General features: G+C 48.4%; 1 protein-coding gene across 1 annotated transcript in view; it reads left to right on the top strand.

Moving 5' to 3' along the window:
• The window catches only part of LOC311248241 (zinc-binding protein A33-like), a gene marked incomplete at both ends in the record, with an annotated part of 66,858 nt that extends 55,495 nt beyond the window's left edge, over positions 1 to 11,363 (top strand). The window contains one exon of the mRNA XM_084339161.1: positions 11,086 to 11,363. Coding sequence (XP_084195287.1) covers positions 11,086 to 11,363 — 278 coding nt within the window. The remainder of the gene's footprint in view (positions 1 to 11,085) is intronic.
• Positions 11,364 to 16,985: the final 5,622 nt, after the last annotated feature.

Below are 16,985 nucleotides of genomic sequence, written 5' to 3' on the forward strand. Positions count from 1 at the left end.
TTTATAATTTTTAGACTATTTTTAAACTTAATCATTTTAAACTACTTTATTATTTGTATTACTGAATAGAGAGCCTATTAGGATGCTAGAGCCTAATGTGAAACACTGTGATTTACCATACCTTGCCTATCAAATTCATGGGTCGGTTATTGCACTTTTTACTTCTTACTGAAACACTGTGATTATTTGTATTACTGAATAGAGAGCCTATTAGGATGCTAGATCCTAATGTGAAACACTGTGATTTACCATACCTTGCTATGCTCGCTCATGCCTGTATTTTTTATGTCTGTTCTATTTTATAATTTTTAGACTATTTTTAAACTGAATCATTTTAAACAATTTTTATTATTTGTGTTACTGAAAACTGTAAGCGGAGAGCCTATTGGGATGCTAGATCCTAATGTGAAACACTGTGATTTGCCATACCTTGCTACCTGTCTATCTTTTTATGCTCGCTTATGCCTATTTTTTACTGTTGTGAAGCACTTTGAACTGCAACCTCTGTATGAAAAGTGCTATACAAATAAAGTTATTATTATTATTATTATTATTATTATTATTATTATTATTATTATTATTATTATTATTATTATTATTATTATTATTATTATTATTATTATTATTATTATTATTATTATTATTATTATTATTATTATTATTATTATTATTATTATTATTATTATTATTATTATCTTTCGTCCCCAGTGTCTTTGACATTAATACTTCTATAGAGTGGGCAGGAGGGTGCCATAGTAACAGTTATCCCCTCCTTGCAGGATGTCCAGAGCAACTGTGAGTGGCTTCATTATGGCACAGTGTTCCTTCAGAAACCGAAGTTCCCTTTCGCTGATACATTTGAGCTGTAAACGACCAGAGATGGCACTCAAGTCAGCCATAGGTATTTCAACTATTCTTGCCACAGCATCATAAAAGGAATTCCACCTTGTAGTGCATCAGGCACCAGCAGCTTGTTGGCCACCACTTCGCCCACTATCTCTGAAGCCACTGTCGACCTGCTAGCCTTATTCCACAGTGCTGTGCACTTAGCTGGAGCGCTTCTGTAGATTCCCTTAGTCCCAGGATTTGAAAGGAGCCACTTGTCCACATCAGAGCATGAAATTAAGTTCAGTGTGTGAGATGCACATCTCTGGTGTGGAGGTAAAACAAGCCCTTCCTCTGCGGCGGTGTTAAGCACGTCGTCTGTAACGTCAGTGAAGATAACCTCTTCATCAGCTTCATCATCATCATCATCATCATCATCATCATCATCATCATCATCATCATCATCATCATCGTCAGAGAGCGATTCCGGTTGATACATTTGAAATGCTTTTACGAAGTTAGAGCCGTTATCGGTAACTGTGGCTGTAACCTTTTTTGAAACTCCATACAAAGAGTGAATGTGGTCAATCTCAGCAGCAATGACATTGCACGTGTGCCTACCCTTTATCCTTTTACACGCCAATGCCGCTTTCTGGCGTTGTAAAGTAGTTGGGTTTATCCAGTGAGATGTTATCCCGAGGGAACTTTTGTTGTGGACGGACCAAATGTCTGCGGTGGTCGAGATGTAGTCCAGCCCTTCAAACGTTTTCTTGATCTCATTTTCCATCTTTGTGTAGACACCTGAATATGTCTAACAATCATTCAATGTGTCTAACCCTAATTCCTTTTACTCTACTGTGCCCACTGACCCGTCTGATTCCCCACCTTCTAACATTGACACTTAATAGTGGGACATGATACAGGTGCCGCCAGGGGGAGCTGGTGGCGACGTTGGGCAGGGGGGACACCAGTTGAAGAAGGATGGGCTGAAGGTGGGGCTCCTGTAGCGGAACTGTCTCTTCGTCGCTTTTCCACAGAAGCAAGAGGTCGCATAGAGCTGGAGCTCGAGACATTAAGCACGCGGAATACAAACCCAGTCACGAGGCGGGTTATAACGGTGTTAGTGAATTTAAAAAGTAATGTGTTAGAGTACTAGTTACTGCAAAAAGTAACGCGTTAGTCCCAACACTGTTTAAAAGTACCCATTGTCCTGTTTCTGATGAGAACGTGTTGTCATCTGACATCAAGGCCTGCAAATGAAAGCTGTAACATCTGTACCAGTGGAGGTTGACAGGTTAACCAAGTTTTACTGAGTGATTAGACAAAAACAAGCTTGCTACTTTATTTGTATCTAGCCTACTGTAAAAACATTCTCACATTACCATGTCGAGCCCTCCATTGGTAAGTGTTTCCTGTGTTTGCATGGAAAACCCACGACACATTGACAGATAGCGAGTGAAGCAAAGGCTGATCAGTCGAGCACATTTCAGCACCAAGTTTCAAGTTGCGTTTTATTTGTCACATATACATTACGTGATATATAGTACATTATAGTTAATTGCTTGCTTCTGTATGACTCTCCTGAGATTGTGCTTCGTAAAATGCCAAAAAACCAAACAATATAATATACAAAACTAAAATGTACAAAATGCAAAAATGAGGTAGAAGACGTATTCACAATAAAGTAATTAAAATAAAATATATAGATGTAAAACAGCAGTGGACTATTGGTCTTTTAACATAGGGGATTCTCAAGGTAGTGGGGTTTATATGGTTCCACTAGTTGAGCATAATTAACCCTTTCACTACAAAGGGTTAACACTTTCACTACCACACTACAACGGGTTAACACGTTCACTACCACACTACAGAAGGTTAACCTTACACTACCACACTACAAAGGGTTAACACTTTCACTACCACACTACAAAGGGTTAATCTTTCACTACCACACTACAGAAGGTTAATCTTTCACTACCACACTACAAAAGGTTAACACTTTTGCTACCACACTACAGAAGGTTAACCTTTCACTACCATACTACAGACGGTTATATATCGTATAGCTTACGCTCTGCGCCTACTGGAATATATCCCATATCAGTTCTATATACTGAATACATTTCTCCACATGTACCTATACACACCCATCCGCCTGGCCACACCCCCATCCGCTCCATAAGCAGGCGTGTGGCCACTGTTACACCCCGTTCAAAGCCGGCTACAAGGCTGTAGCGGCTCCGCCACTGATAGGTGCTGCAAGCGCGAGCGATCACGACTCCATTTTTTTAATCCCTGCATACAAACAAAGATCGCGTGACGTCGTCGTGTCACGTGAGACAAAAAAGTGACCGCGTCGTCAGTGGACCTGTTTGTCCTGTATGCAAATTGCATAGGGTCCATATCACTGGGGAGAGAGGCACAAATGTGGTCCTTGACCAGCCTCTCGAAACATTTCATGACCACAGAGGTGAGTGCCACCGGTCTGTAGTCATTTGGACATGTTGGGGAGGGTTTCTTCGGTACAGGGATGATGGTAGACATCTTGAAGCAGGCAGGGACTACTGACTCCGCCAGGGATTGATTAAATATGGCGGTGAACACCGGGGCAAGCTGGTTTGCACAGGACTTAAGTATGCGTCCTGTTATACCATCTGGGCCCGCAGCCTTCCTGTTAAATTAGTATAACAACAGGAACAGTGTATTGCACTACTAAAGCTACCTAGCATGTCCTATATGCTCTGTAAATACTATGTACAGATACCGAGATGGCACACCATGTTACCTGTTTATTGCACTGTTGTTTTTTATAGGATTCTATTATATGTTGTACCACTGTATTATTATTGGATTCTATTATATGTTGTACCACTGTATTGCACATCGTCGCGGGCAAGACCAGCCGCATTTCATTGTATACCTGTATGCCGTGACAATTAAAACTCTTGACTTGACTTGACTTGACTATACTAACAGCTCCTTCCCTATTTTCACCACGGCGAGTGTCTGTATACACCACTTGAGTTTAGTGTAAAATGGTTGGAAAGGAGTTACGTTGAAGAGAAGGAGCTGCCTTGACATTATATCTTTGTTTTCTCTCTCACTATTTTTTGAGGAAATACAGCGATGATGTCTCCGCCACTGGAGTGTCTAGAAGATGATGATCATTCTGACCTCCATTGGAGCTTCGTAGTAGGGGCTTGCGTCGCTGAGCAGTCCCCGCCGGCATTACCTGCGGCTCTGCAGTTGGACACTTTGCTTGGGAGGCGCTCTGCAGTGTGAGGGCTGGCGGCCTCTCTGGGGCGGGGGATGTTTTTGCAACGCGGGCGCCAGGTGTGTTGGTTGTGGGGGGAACAGCTACACAGTTTACAAAGATCCTGCCCCCGGCTGGTATCCTTTTTTCGCTGCCTCTTAGCGGCGTGGAGAGGGTTCTGGTTTGATGCCCACGTTAACATGAGCTCCTCATCGGGAGCTTTGTTTTATTGGGACTGTGTTCCGAATCTGCGGTTCAATTCCCCGGGTTTCTGGACAAACGGATACCCTCTGTCGCCATGCTGGCCCTGCTTTTCAAGATGAAAAACACCCGGCGCGAGGGAGGTGAGCTTGGTGTTTCATTATGAGAATATCTCCATGCTCAAGTCGGCTATAGTCCGCGAGGGACTTGTTGCCGGCACCGCTGTGTCTGGTAAACACCGTTCTGAAGAGGGACGTGTTGCCTTCGTTTTCTCTTCTCTCTTCGGATGAGAAGAGGGAAAGGCAGCGGCTGTCTGAAGCGTTGGCCTGCATTGCTTCTCACGTTGTACTGTTGTTCAGTGGTAGCCGTTGCTTCTTAGCTGGGTTGAGCTAACTGTTAGCTACGTCGTTAGCTGCCCGTACGTTCGCTCGGCTGGGAACGTTAGCTTGATGCTATCAGTTAACCTAGAGTTAGCTGTTAGCTTGTGCTACAACCATTGACATTAGCCGTGAGAATAGCAGGCCCAGGCACTCTGACTACAACGTCATCTTTGACAGAAGATGTAATCGGGCCTGCACCATGACCGGCTGCAAGGCTCCGGCCATAGCTTCTTTTTTGCCCCACCAGCGAGAGGCCTTTCGGGAGGGAGTTTCCTGGTCCCACGCCATATTTGGGCGGTGGGTCACGGAATTCCCCCCGCCATAGAGTACGTCACTGGGCGCGTTTCTATTGGTTGTGAGACTTCCGTGAGTTATTTTCAGGCTCCATTTTGTGGACCTCTGTTATTGTCAAGATGAGTTATGCGGTGCGTGAGAACTTAAAAAGAAATGTGTCTTGAGCTTGGTAGGTGATGCAATGCAGTAGAGACAATTTGTTCTTCTGCTCTGCTCCCTACTAGTAGTGTATATTGGGTCAGAGCCTCCTCCTCAGGGAGTTTCAGAGCCTCCTCCTCAGGGAGTTTCAGAACCTCCCTCTTAGTGAGGGAGCCTCCTCAAGAGTTTCAGAGCCTCCTCCTCAGAGAGTCTTAGTCCAATTGTTACATGAATCTTTTTGGACACGTGTCTCAATGTTGCATATATCTTTTCAATTATTACTCACGTGGGAAGTCTCTCTCTGGGGGTTCCCTGTCTCCTCTCTTTTATAGGGCAGGGTTGACAGGGGTGTTTTCCCTCGGGCGCGTCATATGGGACCCATATCTGTGTCTTGGCCAGCTTCCTGCCGCTCTCCCAGGCGGCTTGGAGGGAACGTTATCTGGGTTTTTGTTAGAATTATCATTGATATGTTTTGGGTCTCGACATGTACATAGTGCTGGCCCTGGGTGCTTCTGTGTGAAACCACGCATGGGCTTGCACGCCTTGGTTGCTCATCATTGAAACAGCGTTTTTATGGGGCAACTAGGATGGAGTTTTGTCTCTTCCGAGCGCCAGTGTACTAGGTTAGTCTCGATTAATTCTCGTTCTTCTCTGGGGGGAGATAACGGAATAGATCAAAGCATTGGCGGAGGGGTCTCACGCCTTTGGGGTGGGCCACCGGGCACGGCTTGGTGGCGCCCTCTGTGATGTTTTAGATCGACACGCGTACCTAACCCCACTCCTGGGACTGGGGATGGCGGCGTGATTAGGACACAGGACTGGTTCTGGTCACGCCGGACCAGGTCAGTTAACCCGTTGTCCGCCGGGGCGCAGATCTGCTGTTCTGGTACCCTGAGGGACTTGTGCTTTTTCGGGGGAAAAATGCCGGGTCGGCCCGGGCGTTGCAGGGTTTGATGTTATGGAGGTGTTCGTGGTTATGTCACTGCGTGTTATCCTTCACTGTTGCTTGGTCCTTATTGTGTTGTACCTTGCACTGTGCTGAAGGAGCCTGGTCCGTCTCCATTCTTTTTTCGCCCCTCTCTTCTCCTGCTTGGCAGGGCTGGGAGGGGGCTGTCGAGGTGTTTTTGTACCCCTCTGGCATCCCTGTGTACGTCCCGGTCCGCCGGGCCCAGGTCCGGACTCGTTCTCGTCGACCTGTTGGCCTGGGTTAACCCCTTCTTGAGAACTGAAACACTTGTACTGCTGTATAGCCGGTGTATACCCGCAATTGTGTTTTGGAGTTTTTTCTTGGGGGGGTTATAGGAACGACCGCCTCCTGTTAGGTCGTGGTTGGTTTCCAGGTGTGTTGGTAGCGGAGTCGACTCTCGGGTTAGGCCGGGCTTGACCCCGTCTGCCTGCGAATGTGCCCCCGCACCTTTCATGACGTCTGCCAATCGTGTCTGCCTTCTCTGCCTCGGCCCCTCTAAAGGGTCTGGGTTTTTTGTGGAGGCTGCGACATGGTGCACAGCATACCGTATGCCCCTTCCGCCGGGGTGCTGTTTTCAGCAGACCCCTTTGGCGCCTGTCTAGTCCGCAGTGCTCCAGGCTCAGGTCGAGTCTTTTTGACCTGTTACCTGGATTGAGGGATCAACCTCTTTGGGGGTTGTCTCCCCGGTGCGCTGCCTGGTCCCGCTGTGGGTGTAGCCTCTTGAGTGCTTCAGGGCGGCGTGCTGTAGGGGGGAAGGGCCTGCTCTTGGATGGGCCCTGTCTGATACGCTGGCGATGTGGGGGGTGGTGTCACTAGTGACCGCCTGGTGGGGTCTCGATGCTGCGGCGTCGTTGGCCTCGCCAGGCCCCCTTTTCCGGGGGGTCCAGTCCCCTCCTTCGCGCTCCGCTGCTACAGCCTTGCCACGGGGTTGGGTTTTTTCCCTTGATATTAGGGGTTGTAACAGGGGTTTTGTTTCTTCCCGTTCGTTCCCTAGTGGCATGTGGGTTGCGCGTTTGTGTTGTCGTGGGTTCTTCTGTGGGAAGGTAAGTCCCACGGTCTGCTCACCCTGTGCGTTTGAGTTGCTAAACCCTCTTCGCACAGTCGGATCCGATTCCCTCCCGTCCTCCACTAGGGGTTCCGGGGGCTCGGGTCGTCGCTGGTTCTGATGGTTGTGGGGGGCCTCAGCGGGTGCATTTGTCGAGCTTCCGCTCTGCTCAGCTCCTGTATTCCAGTAGGCGCAGAGCGTAAGCTATACGATATATAACATAGTTATATGAGTAATAGCGGCGCTCTGCGCCGGACTCACTGAGGACCCCGTGGTCTTCGCCTTGGTTGTGAAAGACTTGGGAAGGAGCTGTTAGTATGGCCACACCCCTGCTTATGTAGAGGAGCAGATGGGGGTGTGGCCAGGCAGATGGGTGTGTATAGGTACATGTGGAGAAATCTATTCAATATATAGAACTGATATGGGATATATTCCAGATTGATTGATTGATTGATTGAAAAGTTTATTAACAGATTGCAGAATGGGTACAGTACAGTACAGCTCAATACATACAATTGTTAAGGGGATGCAGACCAGAGAAAGACTTTCGTCTTGTTTACATCAGGGTCCACCATTTTCAATTCATCAGGACATATATGACATACATGACATACAGATAGTCAGTACTGCTACATCTATACATTTATGACATACCAGATTTGCAAATACAGTACTGTTTGTGATACAAAAAGTGTCCAGAAAAAGAGTGTATATACCTTTTACATAGAAAATGTACATTGGAGGAGGTTGGGTAGGTGGGGTGGGGTTGGGTGGGTGGGTGGTGGGGGGGGGGCTGTACATTGGAGGTGGGGGGGGTTGGGTAGGGGGTGGGTGGGTGGGGGACACTGTACACTGTACATTGGAATACTGACAAAGCCATACTTGGTCATTTACTGTACAACTGGGTTAGGACATTTGTAGGGGCCAGTTTCGAATTGCAGTCTCCTGTAGGTGTTCTTTGAGAGTGTTTTTGAAAGTGGGTAGTGATTCACATTCCTTTACAGCTTTGGGTAGGGCGTTCCACATTGATGTGGCATAATTGCGAAACGTGTTTAGTCCCTTGTTTGAGCCGAATCTGGGTTTAACATGATTTGTGGACCTCCCTCTGGTGTTGTGATCGTGGTATTCACTGACCTTTGGGAAGTATTTTGCCATGTACATGGGTACCTTGGTCGTGTAGTGTATCTTGTAGACCAGGCCCATTGCAAGTTGCTGTACTCTGTCGTCTACTCTAAGCCATCCTAGGTTGTCAAAGTGGGCAGGGGTGAGGTGGGTTCTAGGACTCAGGTCAAGCAGTAGTCTTTTGAGATGTTTGTAATTTGGTTTTTAGTGCCTTTGAGGTGCTTTGGTATCATGCGGTGCAAGCATAGTCGTAGTACCCTTGAATGAGTGCTCCTGCCAGAGTCTTCAGGGTATTCTTGTTTACCAGAGAGGAGATCCGGTACAAGAATCGAGTTTGTTGGTTGACTTTTTGGTTGACTTTTTTATTACATTGGATGCCATTTTGTCACAGGAAAGATTAGCCTCTAGGATGGAACGCAGGTAGGTAATTTCATCTTTCTTTTTGACAATATTGTCACCCGCTGTAACTGAGAAGCCGTCGGTCTTGCTGAGTTTGTTATTTGAACCGAAGAGAATGGACTCCAAAGGTTCCGTCCAAACACTGTTCTCCAAAGGTTCCGTCCAAACACTGTTCTCCAAAGGTTCCGTCCAAACATGGTCCTCCAAAGGTTCCATCCAAACACTGTTCTCCAAAGGTTCCATCCAAACACTGTTCTCCAAAGGTTCCGTCCAAACATGGTCCTCCAAAGGTTCCATTCAAACACTGTTCTCCAAAGGTTCCATCCAAACACTTTTCTCCAAAGGTTCCATCCAAACACTGTTCTCCAAAGGTTCCATCCAAACATGGTCCTCCAAAGGTTCCATCCAAACACTGTTCTCCAAAGGTTCCATCCAAACACTGTTCTCCAAAGGTTCCATCCAAACACTGTTCTCCAAAGGTTCCGTCCAAACATGGTCCTCCAAAAGTTCCATCCAAACACTGTTCTCCAAAGGTTCCATCCAAACACTGTTCTCCAAAGGTTCCATCCAAACACTGTTCTCCAAAGGTTCCATCCAAACACTGTTCTCCAAAGGTTCCGTCCAACGTCAATCCCACAGCGGCTAGTTCCTCACAGTTCAATATCCAATCGTACATGTGCAAGGTTAACACAACGCCCTTCTCTGGAGGGAGATGGTGCGGATTCGGAGTGATTTTGGTAAACTGTGTACAATGAAAAACTCAGTTTTCTCATAGACTTCAATCCATTCGGCTGTTTTTCTCTTCCTGTTTTCGCTCATTAGTTTTTCACCTAGATCCCTGATTCATACACCCCCACGTGGGGTATCATTGGAAAGCCACACTCATTGGCTACAACCCTGCCCAATCATTTCCAAGATCGCCAAATGATTGTAGGAACTAGAGCCCCAAGAGTCGGCAAAGTACTGTGTACTTTGCACAAGCCTCAAATACCGGCATGTTACTCGAGAACCGCTGAACAGATTTCATCATGTGAAAGGGATATCGACAGGCAACAAATAAGCATTCAATTCGATATATATATTGTATCACAAAATATGCACACCCGAGCCACTAGTGGTCGCCAAAGTGCCGGTGGGCAAATCGTCCACATGTGGGCCCTTGCATGTTAAGAAGTCTTTATTTGTAGCACATTGCTACATCGTCATGCAGCGAACACATGCACATGTGAGATGGGCGACACATAAGACACACACACACATACAGACGCAGCGCTCAAAAATCAAACCAATTCTGCTGCTTGTCTGCTGCTTGTTGCTGCTTGTGTGCCACTTAAGTCTACTCCGGTGTTAATTTTCCGGGGGTGTTGGCTGGGGGAACAAAGGGAGGGTAGTTAACTTAAGTGCTTCCCCAGGGAGGGGGTCGGGGGCTACTGCCCTCAGACCCCCAAAATAATTTTTATATGGGCAGTCTGACTTGGGGTACTGACCATATATTAGTGTTGCAATGCATGATAAGTAAACAGTGAAAAAAGCTAAGAAATCTGATGGGGCTGGGACATTTGGGACGAATAAAAATTTAAGATGAAAATCTGCCCAGCCTGTGGGAGGAAGTGGAGGTGTGAAATCTGGCCCGGTCAAGAACAATAGAGGAGTGGTAGAGAGTGGTAGAGAGGCATGAGAGGTTTGAGTTTTGAGTGCTGTATCTGTAGAAATGTCCTCTCTGCACTTGACCCATCTTTTCGTGGACGTGGGTTGCGGCATGGGGCCGTGCCCGGGGACAAATCCTCCAGTAGGAGTTCCTGTCCATTTTCGTCAGGGACGCGACAGCGTTAGCGTTCTGCATGTTTTTCCATTGAGTTTATCTCTTTTTCTGGGGGGAAACCCTTGCCAGCACAGGGAGAACATGCAAATCCCCACAGAAAGGCCCAGGAGATACCCCACCTGGGTACCTGGAAAGCCGGCAACCTGGTTCCCAAGCGGGAATCGAACCCAGGACCTTCTTGCTGTGTTAACCGCTACACCATCGAGCTGCCCTTCTCAATGCTGGTGTGCAGGTCATTACGTCATCATGCGCCCATGAGAGACTCCGAAAAAAGCCTATAAAAGTGGGTCTTCCCACAGTCAATCCAAACCAGCCGCAGCTGGGCCCACTCATTCACTAATTAGCTCCTGGGCACACGGCTGTGGGCCCGCTTCCCTCCTCTCACGGGTTTACCTACCTGTTTACTATGGTGGACAGGACCACCCGATGGCCGGAAGCTGGTCCCCTCGCCACGACATCTTCTTCCGACGTGGCCCGCGCCTTTATCAGCACGTGGGTCGCACGTTTCGGGCCCCCGTCCGACCTCTCCTCCGACCGGGGCTCACAGTTTACCTCGGATCTTAGGAGTGCCCCCAAAGAAGACCTGCAGTCCTCATCCGCGGAACTGATATAATTATGGCCAGACATTGCGCGTCCCAGGGGATTTTATTACGGACGCGACGACCCCCTGGTCCGCGGTCAGCCAACGCGCCTCCCTGTGGGAAGCCGCGCAGACCTTCGCCCCGATCCCCACGTCGCAGCATGGTACCCCTGTTTCCCGGATGCCGCGCGGCCTGCACACGGCGGAGTATGTTTTTGTTCGCCACGACGCGCACCGGGGGTCCCTACGCCCCCCTTACGATGGCCCGTTTAGGGTCCTGCAGCATGGTGACAAGGACCTGATGATCGACATGGAAGGAAGGAGACCGTGTCAGTAGACAGGATCGAGCCCGCACACGTGGACGTTTCCCAACCCGTAGAGTTGGCCCTACCCCCCCGCAGAGGCCGTCCGCCGTTACTCCGGTTTTCCGCACACGCAGAGGCCGGGCAGTTGTTCCCCCCCGCCAGGGGGATTTTGACTATGGGTGAATTCTGGGGGGGCTTGTGTAGTGATTGTAATGGTACATAATTCACCCACGGAACTATTGTTAGGAACATTCTAGAACATTAGTGCCGCCCGAACATTCTGGAACGTTTGTGATGTCATGGCAGAACATTCTAGAACCTTAGTTCTGCCTGATCATTCTGGAACGTTCGTGATGATGTCATAGTAGGACATGCTGGAACGTTGGTGATGATGTCATAGTAGGACCTTCTAGAACCTCTAACATTCCTATTTAAGCCCATTCTGTTTAGTTTTCTAGTAATGTATTGTATCTTGTAGTTGTGCTGATGAATATTAAAGGAGTTACCTTCGACTTCAGGACATCGCCTCAGACTCCCGTCTCTCAGCACTACAAGACACAGGATCATTCTAGGCCTTTCCAGCCAGACCGGGCATTTTATGATCAACAACACAAAAAAACATGGACTAAATCCTGTCAACCCGTCCATACAGCCGACTTTCCAGAGCAGTCAGTGTTGACGTACTTGTTGACGTACTTGTTTGCCAGGAAACACTGATTGGGCCTTTAAAATAAAACTAGTAGTGAATGGTGTTATGTATAGCTGTTAGAATGACTCAGTGCCCTGTGGTGAGGTGTTGCTGAGTGAGCCATCACTCACACACACCATGCTGAAGGTTTTCCGTTGAAGTGTAGATGGATAGATATGTAACGCTCTCGTGCGTCTGTATGATAGAGAGCAGCACCCTCTGTATATATCATTTAAATAGTAACCTAGATTGGGGAAATGTCACAAAAATGTAAGGGCCCGCTTATATTATTCTCTGTACTGCAATAAACACATTGTTCTGCTAGAATGTGTCAAAAACATCTGTTTTTATGGAGCTTCTCTTCACTTGGTTGATTTGTATTTCTTCACATAAGAGAAAATTGGGCTGGAGTCTAAATATGTTGGTATTAAAATGTACTAAACTAATAGTTATTATTATTATTATTAATATCACGTTTTATGAATTTTCTTTATTAAATTTAAAAAAAAATATTTGACCTGCTCGAGCTGCTCCGCTAAAAGAATACGACGGGGCTCTATGGAGAAACCATGGCACTCGCCTGACTAAAAGTTGTTTCAAACGAAAAACGGATCGATGTAATTTAGCCAAATCAGCATGGCTGTGAGTGTGAGTCTTTCTCCTTTTACATATCTAGCTTTGGCATGGATTGGTTGTGAAAATGCAAATATCATTCATTGCTGGGTTAAGTACTTCTGTTGTGAAGGGCCAGATTAAACCGAATATATATATTTATTTATATATATATATTTAATTGTATTTGTATATTCTCTAATATTCCCTGATATCCCTTGTATATTCCTTGTACAATATGCATTGAATATCCATTCTAGCCTACTGAACATCCCATAATAGTCTCCATTCTACTATTGGTCGAGACCTTGGTGCCAGGCTGCCATACCCCTCAGACCCAGTTCAAACGTACCGCTCCACATGTACGAACAAGTCCTAGTTCCGCGTAGGAATCTGACTACCGCACCACTAATGGGACTATTTGTTCATAGTGCGTATATATACTGCGCTACTAAAGTAGGACTTCCTTTTCAGTCCAGTTTCTTACCCTCCAATAGAGTCACAGACGTAAAGCCTCCCCGCGACGCCACGTGTGGGAGTAAGGCCAAGTTCGCCTACCATCGGTATTGAGACATCGTGTATATTAATATTTGAATAGTCATATTTGGCACTATATCGTCGAGTTGGACGTAGTCTATTAAGCTAATAATAGTCTGTTAATATATAGTGCTTCGTGCGGTGAGAATACTACCGTAGTCAGTACCCCATCGTTTCGGGCAGAGAACTGGCTGCTTATCCAGGGTGGTTGACCCCACGTGAAGCTGCACCCGAGGAGCCCCAGAGCCGACGAGCGAGTGGACCTGTATACCGGATTATTCTACCGACGACAGCCCGCCTTCCCAGGCACGGATTATGCTTTGTATACTTTGATTATTCCATGGATAAAGACCCCCGACACTGCCGTGTGTTGGAACCCCCCCCCCTGGAGAGGACGCAAGGTGAGGAGACGCTCTGCAAGACGAGGTCGCTTCACGTCTCTCCTCCGTGGACCGGATGACGCCGGCCCACAAAGAGTCCACCTGCTTTCATCTGTGGTCCAAGGATCGCCGGCGCATTGAACAGCACTACAGTGGGTTCACCTGGGATACCCTTGGCCGGATGAGGCAGCCGGATTCTACCCCCCCCCCCTTCCTACTCCTGTCGGCTTACAAGCGACCGGATTAACCCCCCCTAGCGTATCCAGTATATAATCATTAAAGTATCATTGCTGTTATTCCTTAAACTATTCCAGGTCGTATATGTACCACCTGCGCCTTCAGAGATTGGACATTCTCTATTGATATACCGACGAATACTCTTGCCATAAAAGTGCATACTAATTCCCATTCATAAATGTGATTGATTTGATTAAGTGCTTGCTCTACACACCATCGCTGTGTAGAAATAAAGACCTATTTCTAATTCGTACATTTGTGTTGGATCCGTTTCATCTACGTGACAGTGTTCATCATAATATATTTATGCCGTGTACTGGGTGGCCGAATATTAAGTACAAAGGTAGTGGTAGTAAGTATCATATCTAGTAATACAGTCAGGGAATTGTACCCCTCAGTTACAATTGGTCCTTCGAGCCGGAGGGTAATTAGTGTAATATTAATATAGTGTTATTAATATTGAAATGGCCTATGATGAACACTCCAAGAAACGATCCTCCTAACCAACGCCCGCATCGCGAACGACGGCTCCCTCAGTACTTAGAGGCTTACGCTGTCAGTCAACAACCTAGTCTTCTACTAACAGTAAACGCGGTAAAACTAGAAAGTAAAAGTATGTCTAACCCCAACGCCCAGACTACCCCGACCATAGAGGCCCCTACGGGCTCTAATGTAACTGACCAAGTTCACGGTGGGGACCAGTGGGAACCAGACATGACTTCACACCCCGCCAGTACTGAAGAAGTAGTCCCCGATGAGTCCCGGGAGGAATACAACGCTACCGAGAGAGAACTCGGCACGGAAGAAGACGGGGAGAGCACCGTGGAGATAGAGCTCCAAGGCTCCGCAAGGAGTACCCCGAGGGAAGGCTCCCCTATACAACCGCCTTCTCCCAGCGAGGCAGAGAGGACCCTACAGCAGGCCTTCCTCATCAGCCTGAACGCCGCTGCTGAACGCGACCGACTGCAGATCCAGCAGCGGAGCGAAGAAGAGCATATACGTCTAGAAATAAGACGCATTCAGAGGGAAGAGAATGTGGCCCGAGACCGAGCAGACAGCCAGCGAGCAGCTGCTGGTGCTCTACGGGACGCAGAGCGCGACAGACAGCAAGCGCAACTAATAGAACAGCTGATCAGACGGACAACACCCTCTCCCTCCGCCAGAGGCTCCAGGAACTCGTCTAGACACACCTCCAGGGCGGCATCCCCTAGCCGAGTAAACAACCCTGAACTTGACCAACAGACGAGGTCTATACCCCCCACAGACCACCTCCCCCCACCGGTCCAAGCGAGACCTAGCAACCGGGAAGGAGCAGCATATCCTGTGGAGAGGCTAAACCAGAGACTACAAGCACTGGATGACCTAACTGAAGACGAAGAGGAAGAGGAGGAGAACCACGCCCGACGACAGCACAGTACTCTACCAGACCAGGAGGTCCGGTACAGCCCAGGCTATACTCCCGCGGAGCTGCGCTACAGACCCCCGACTCTATACACGGGTGAGCACGACGCACGACCCGCACCGAGGAACAGCACCTGGACAAGCGGGCCATGGTACACTGCCAGTACCAGCCCATACCAAGGATCGGGAGGAGACTCGCCTAGGAGGCCTCTCCCCCAACGCTCGCCGATGTATCCACAGTCAGCGTCATACATTGGCACGCCTATGGTACCCGACTTCACCCAAGAGAACCGGGCCCAGTATACGGAACTCCGCATGTGTCTGGAGACCATGTTGGTGGATGTATTGGATGAACGCCATAAATACGCCATCCTACTGAAGCACTTAAAGGTGCCCCGCGCACATAATATAGCGCTCGCCTACGCGACTTCCACCACCCCATACACAGCAGCGCTGGTAGCATTGGACCAGAGGTATGGGCGCATATGGGATTACGTGATCCAGGAGATCCGACACATCGACCGCTTACCCCCAGCAATAGACAATCGAGCACTGGACGACCTGTCCATCAGAGTGCAGTCCCTGGTAGGGATGTTGGGAGCGCAGAGAGAGAAGGGGAGGCATGAACTTTACGCCAACTCAAATGTGGAAAGGATCTTGGAGAAGCTGCCGCCCGCTCGACAGGAGCGTTTTAGGCGACAGAGGGACCACCGAGACCCGAATGGCCCCGAACCGAACCTCCTCGATCTAGCAGACTTCCTGGCGAGAGAAGTCAGCAGCCTACGGCTAGATACATTCGGACGGAGCACCCCTGGCTCCAGAGAAGGAACCAGACGACTAAATGATGGAAGAAGATCGGTGACTGTGATGCACCAATCGGAGTCAGTACCGAGCAGCAGGAGCCACAGTACCCCCTCCAGAACGGAGAAGTGGAAGATAGTGTGCCCCTACTGTGAGAAAGAACACTGGCTAGCGCAATGTGACTCCTTCCCCAAGCTGAACGCGGAGGAAGCAAGTCAATGGATAAAGTCCAACAAGCGCTGTTTTCGCTGTGCGCGCTCACACATGGCAGCCGAATGCCGCTTAAAGAAAAGGTGCACCAAGTGCGATGGAGCCCATCTGGACATACTTCACGACAGTAACAGACGGCGCCCTTCACCCGCACCATCCAGCAGCAAAGCGAGCGTCATGTACATCGATCCCGCCAGCAGCAGTGGAGCCCGAGTACTCCTAAAAGTAGTGAGTGTGACACTAAGCTACCAGAATAAAGTCCTGGACACTTACGCCGTCCTCGATGACGGGTCAGAGAAGACCCTTCTGCTCGCCTCCGCTGCGGCCCAGCTAGGGCTGCGGGGAAGCGAAACCCAAATGACAATTCGGACAATAAGACGAGATTTGAAGACGATAAAGGGCGAGAATGTCTCATTCTCTATCGCAGCAAGCGGCCAGCCTGAGCGACGGTACCAGATTACAGACGCTTTCACCAGCCAAGAAATAGGACTGTCGCGGTACACATACCCCGTCGCCAAGCTGATGGAGAAATATGCACATCTGCGCAAGTTACCGATCCCGCTCATAGACAATGCTATGCCGACCCTGTTGATAGGCTCCGACCATGCAGACCTCATTGTCCCGATAGACCGGGTTCATACCGGACCCCGAGGCTGTCCTGCAGCAGTCGAGACCCGTTTGGGATGGACTCTCCAAGGCCCGCTCGCCAAATCTCTCAACCGAAGTACAGCCACTAGATGTCTCCACTCCCGAGTCACAGAGGGAGAAACCGCACTCCTGCAACACGT

Source organism: Notolepis coatsorum, assembly GCF_963971535.1.
Source record: "Notolepis coatsorum genome assembly, contig: SCAFFOLD_135, whole genome shotgun sequence".
In the NCBI taxonomy this organism is placed as follows: Eukaryota; Metazoa; Chordata; class Actinopteri; order Aulopiformes; family Paralepididae; genus Notolepis; species Notolepis coatsorum.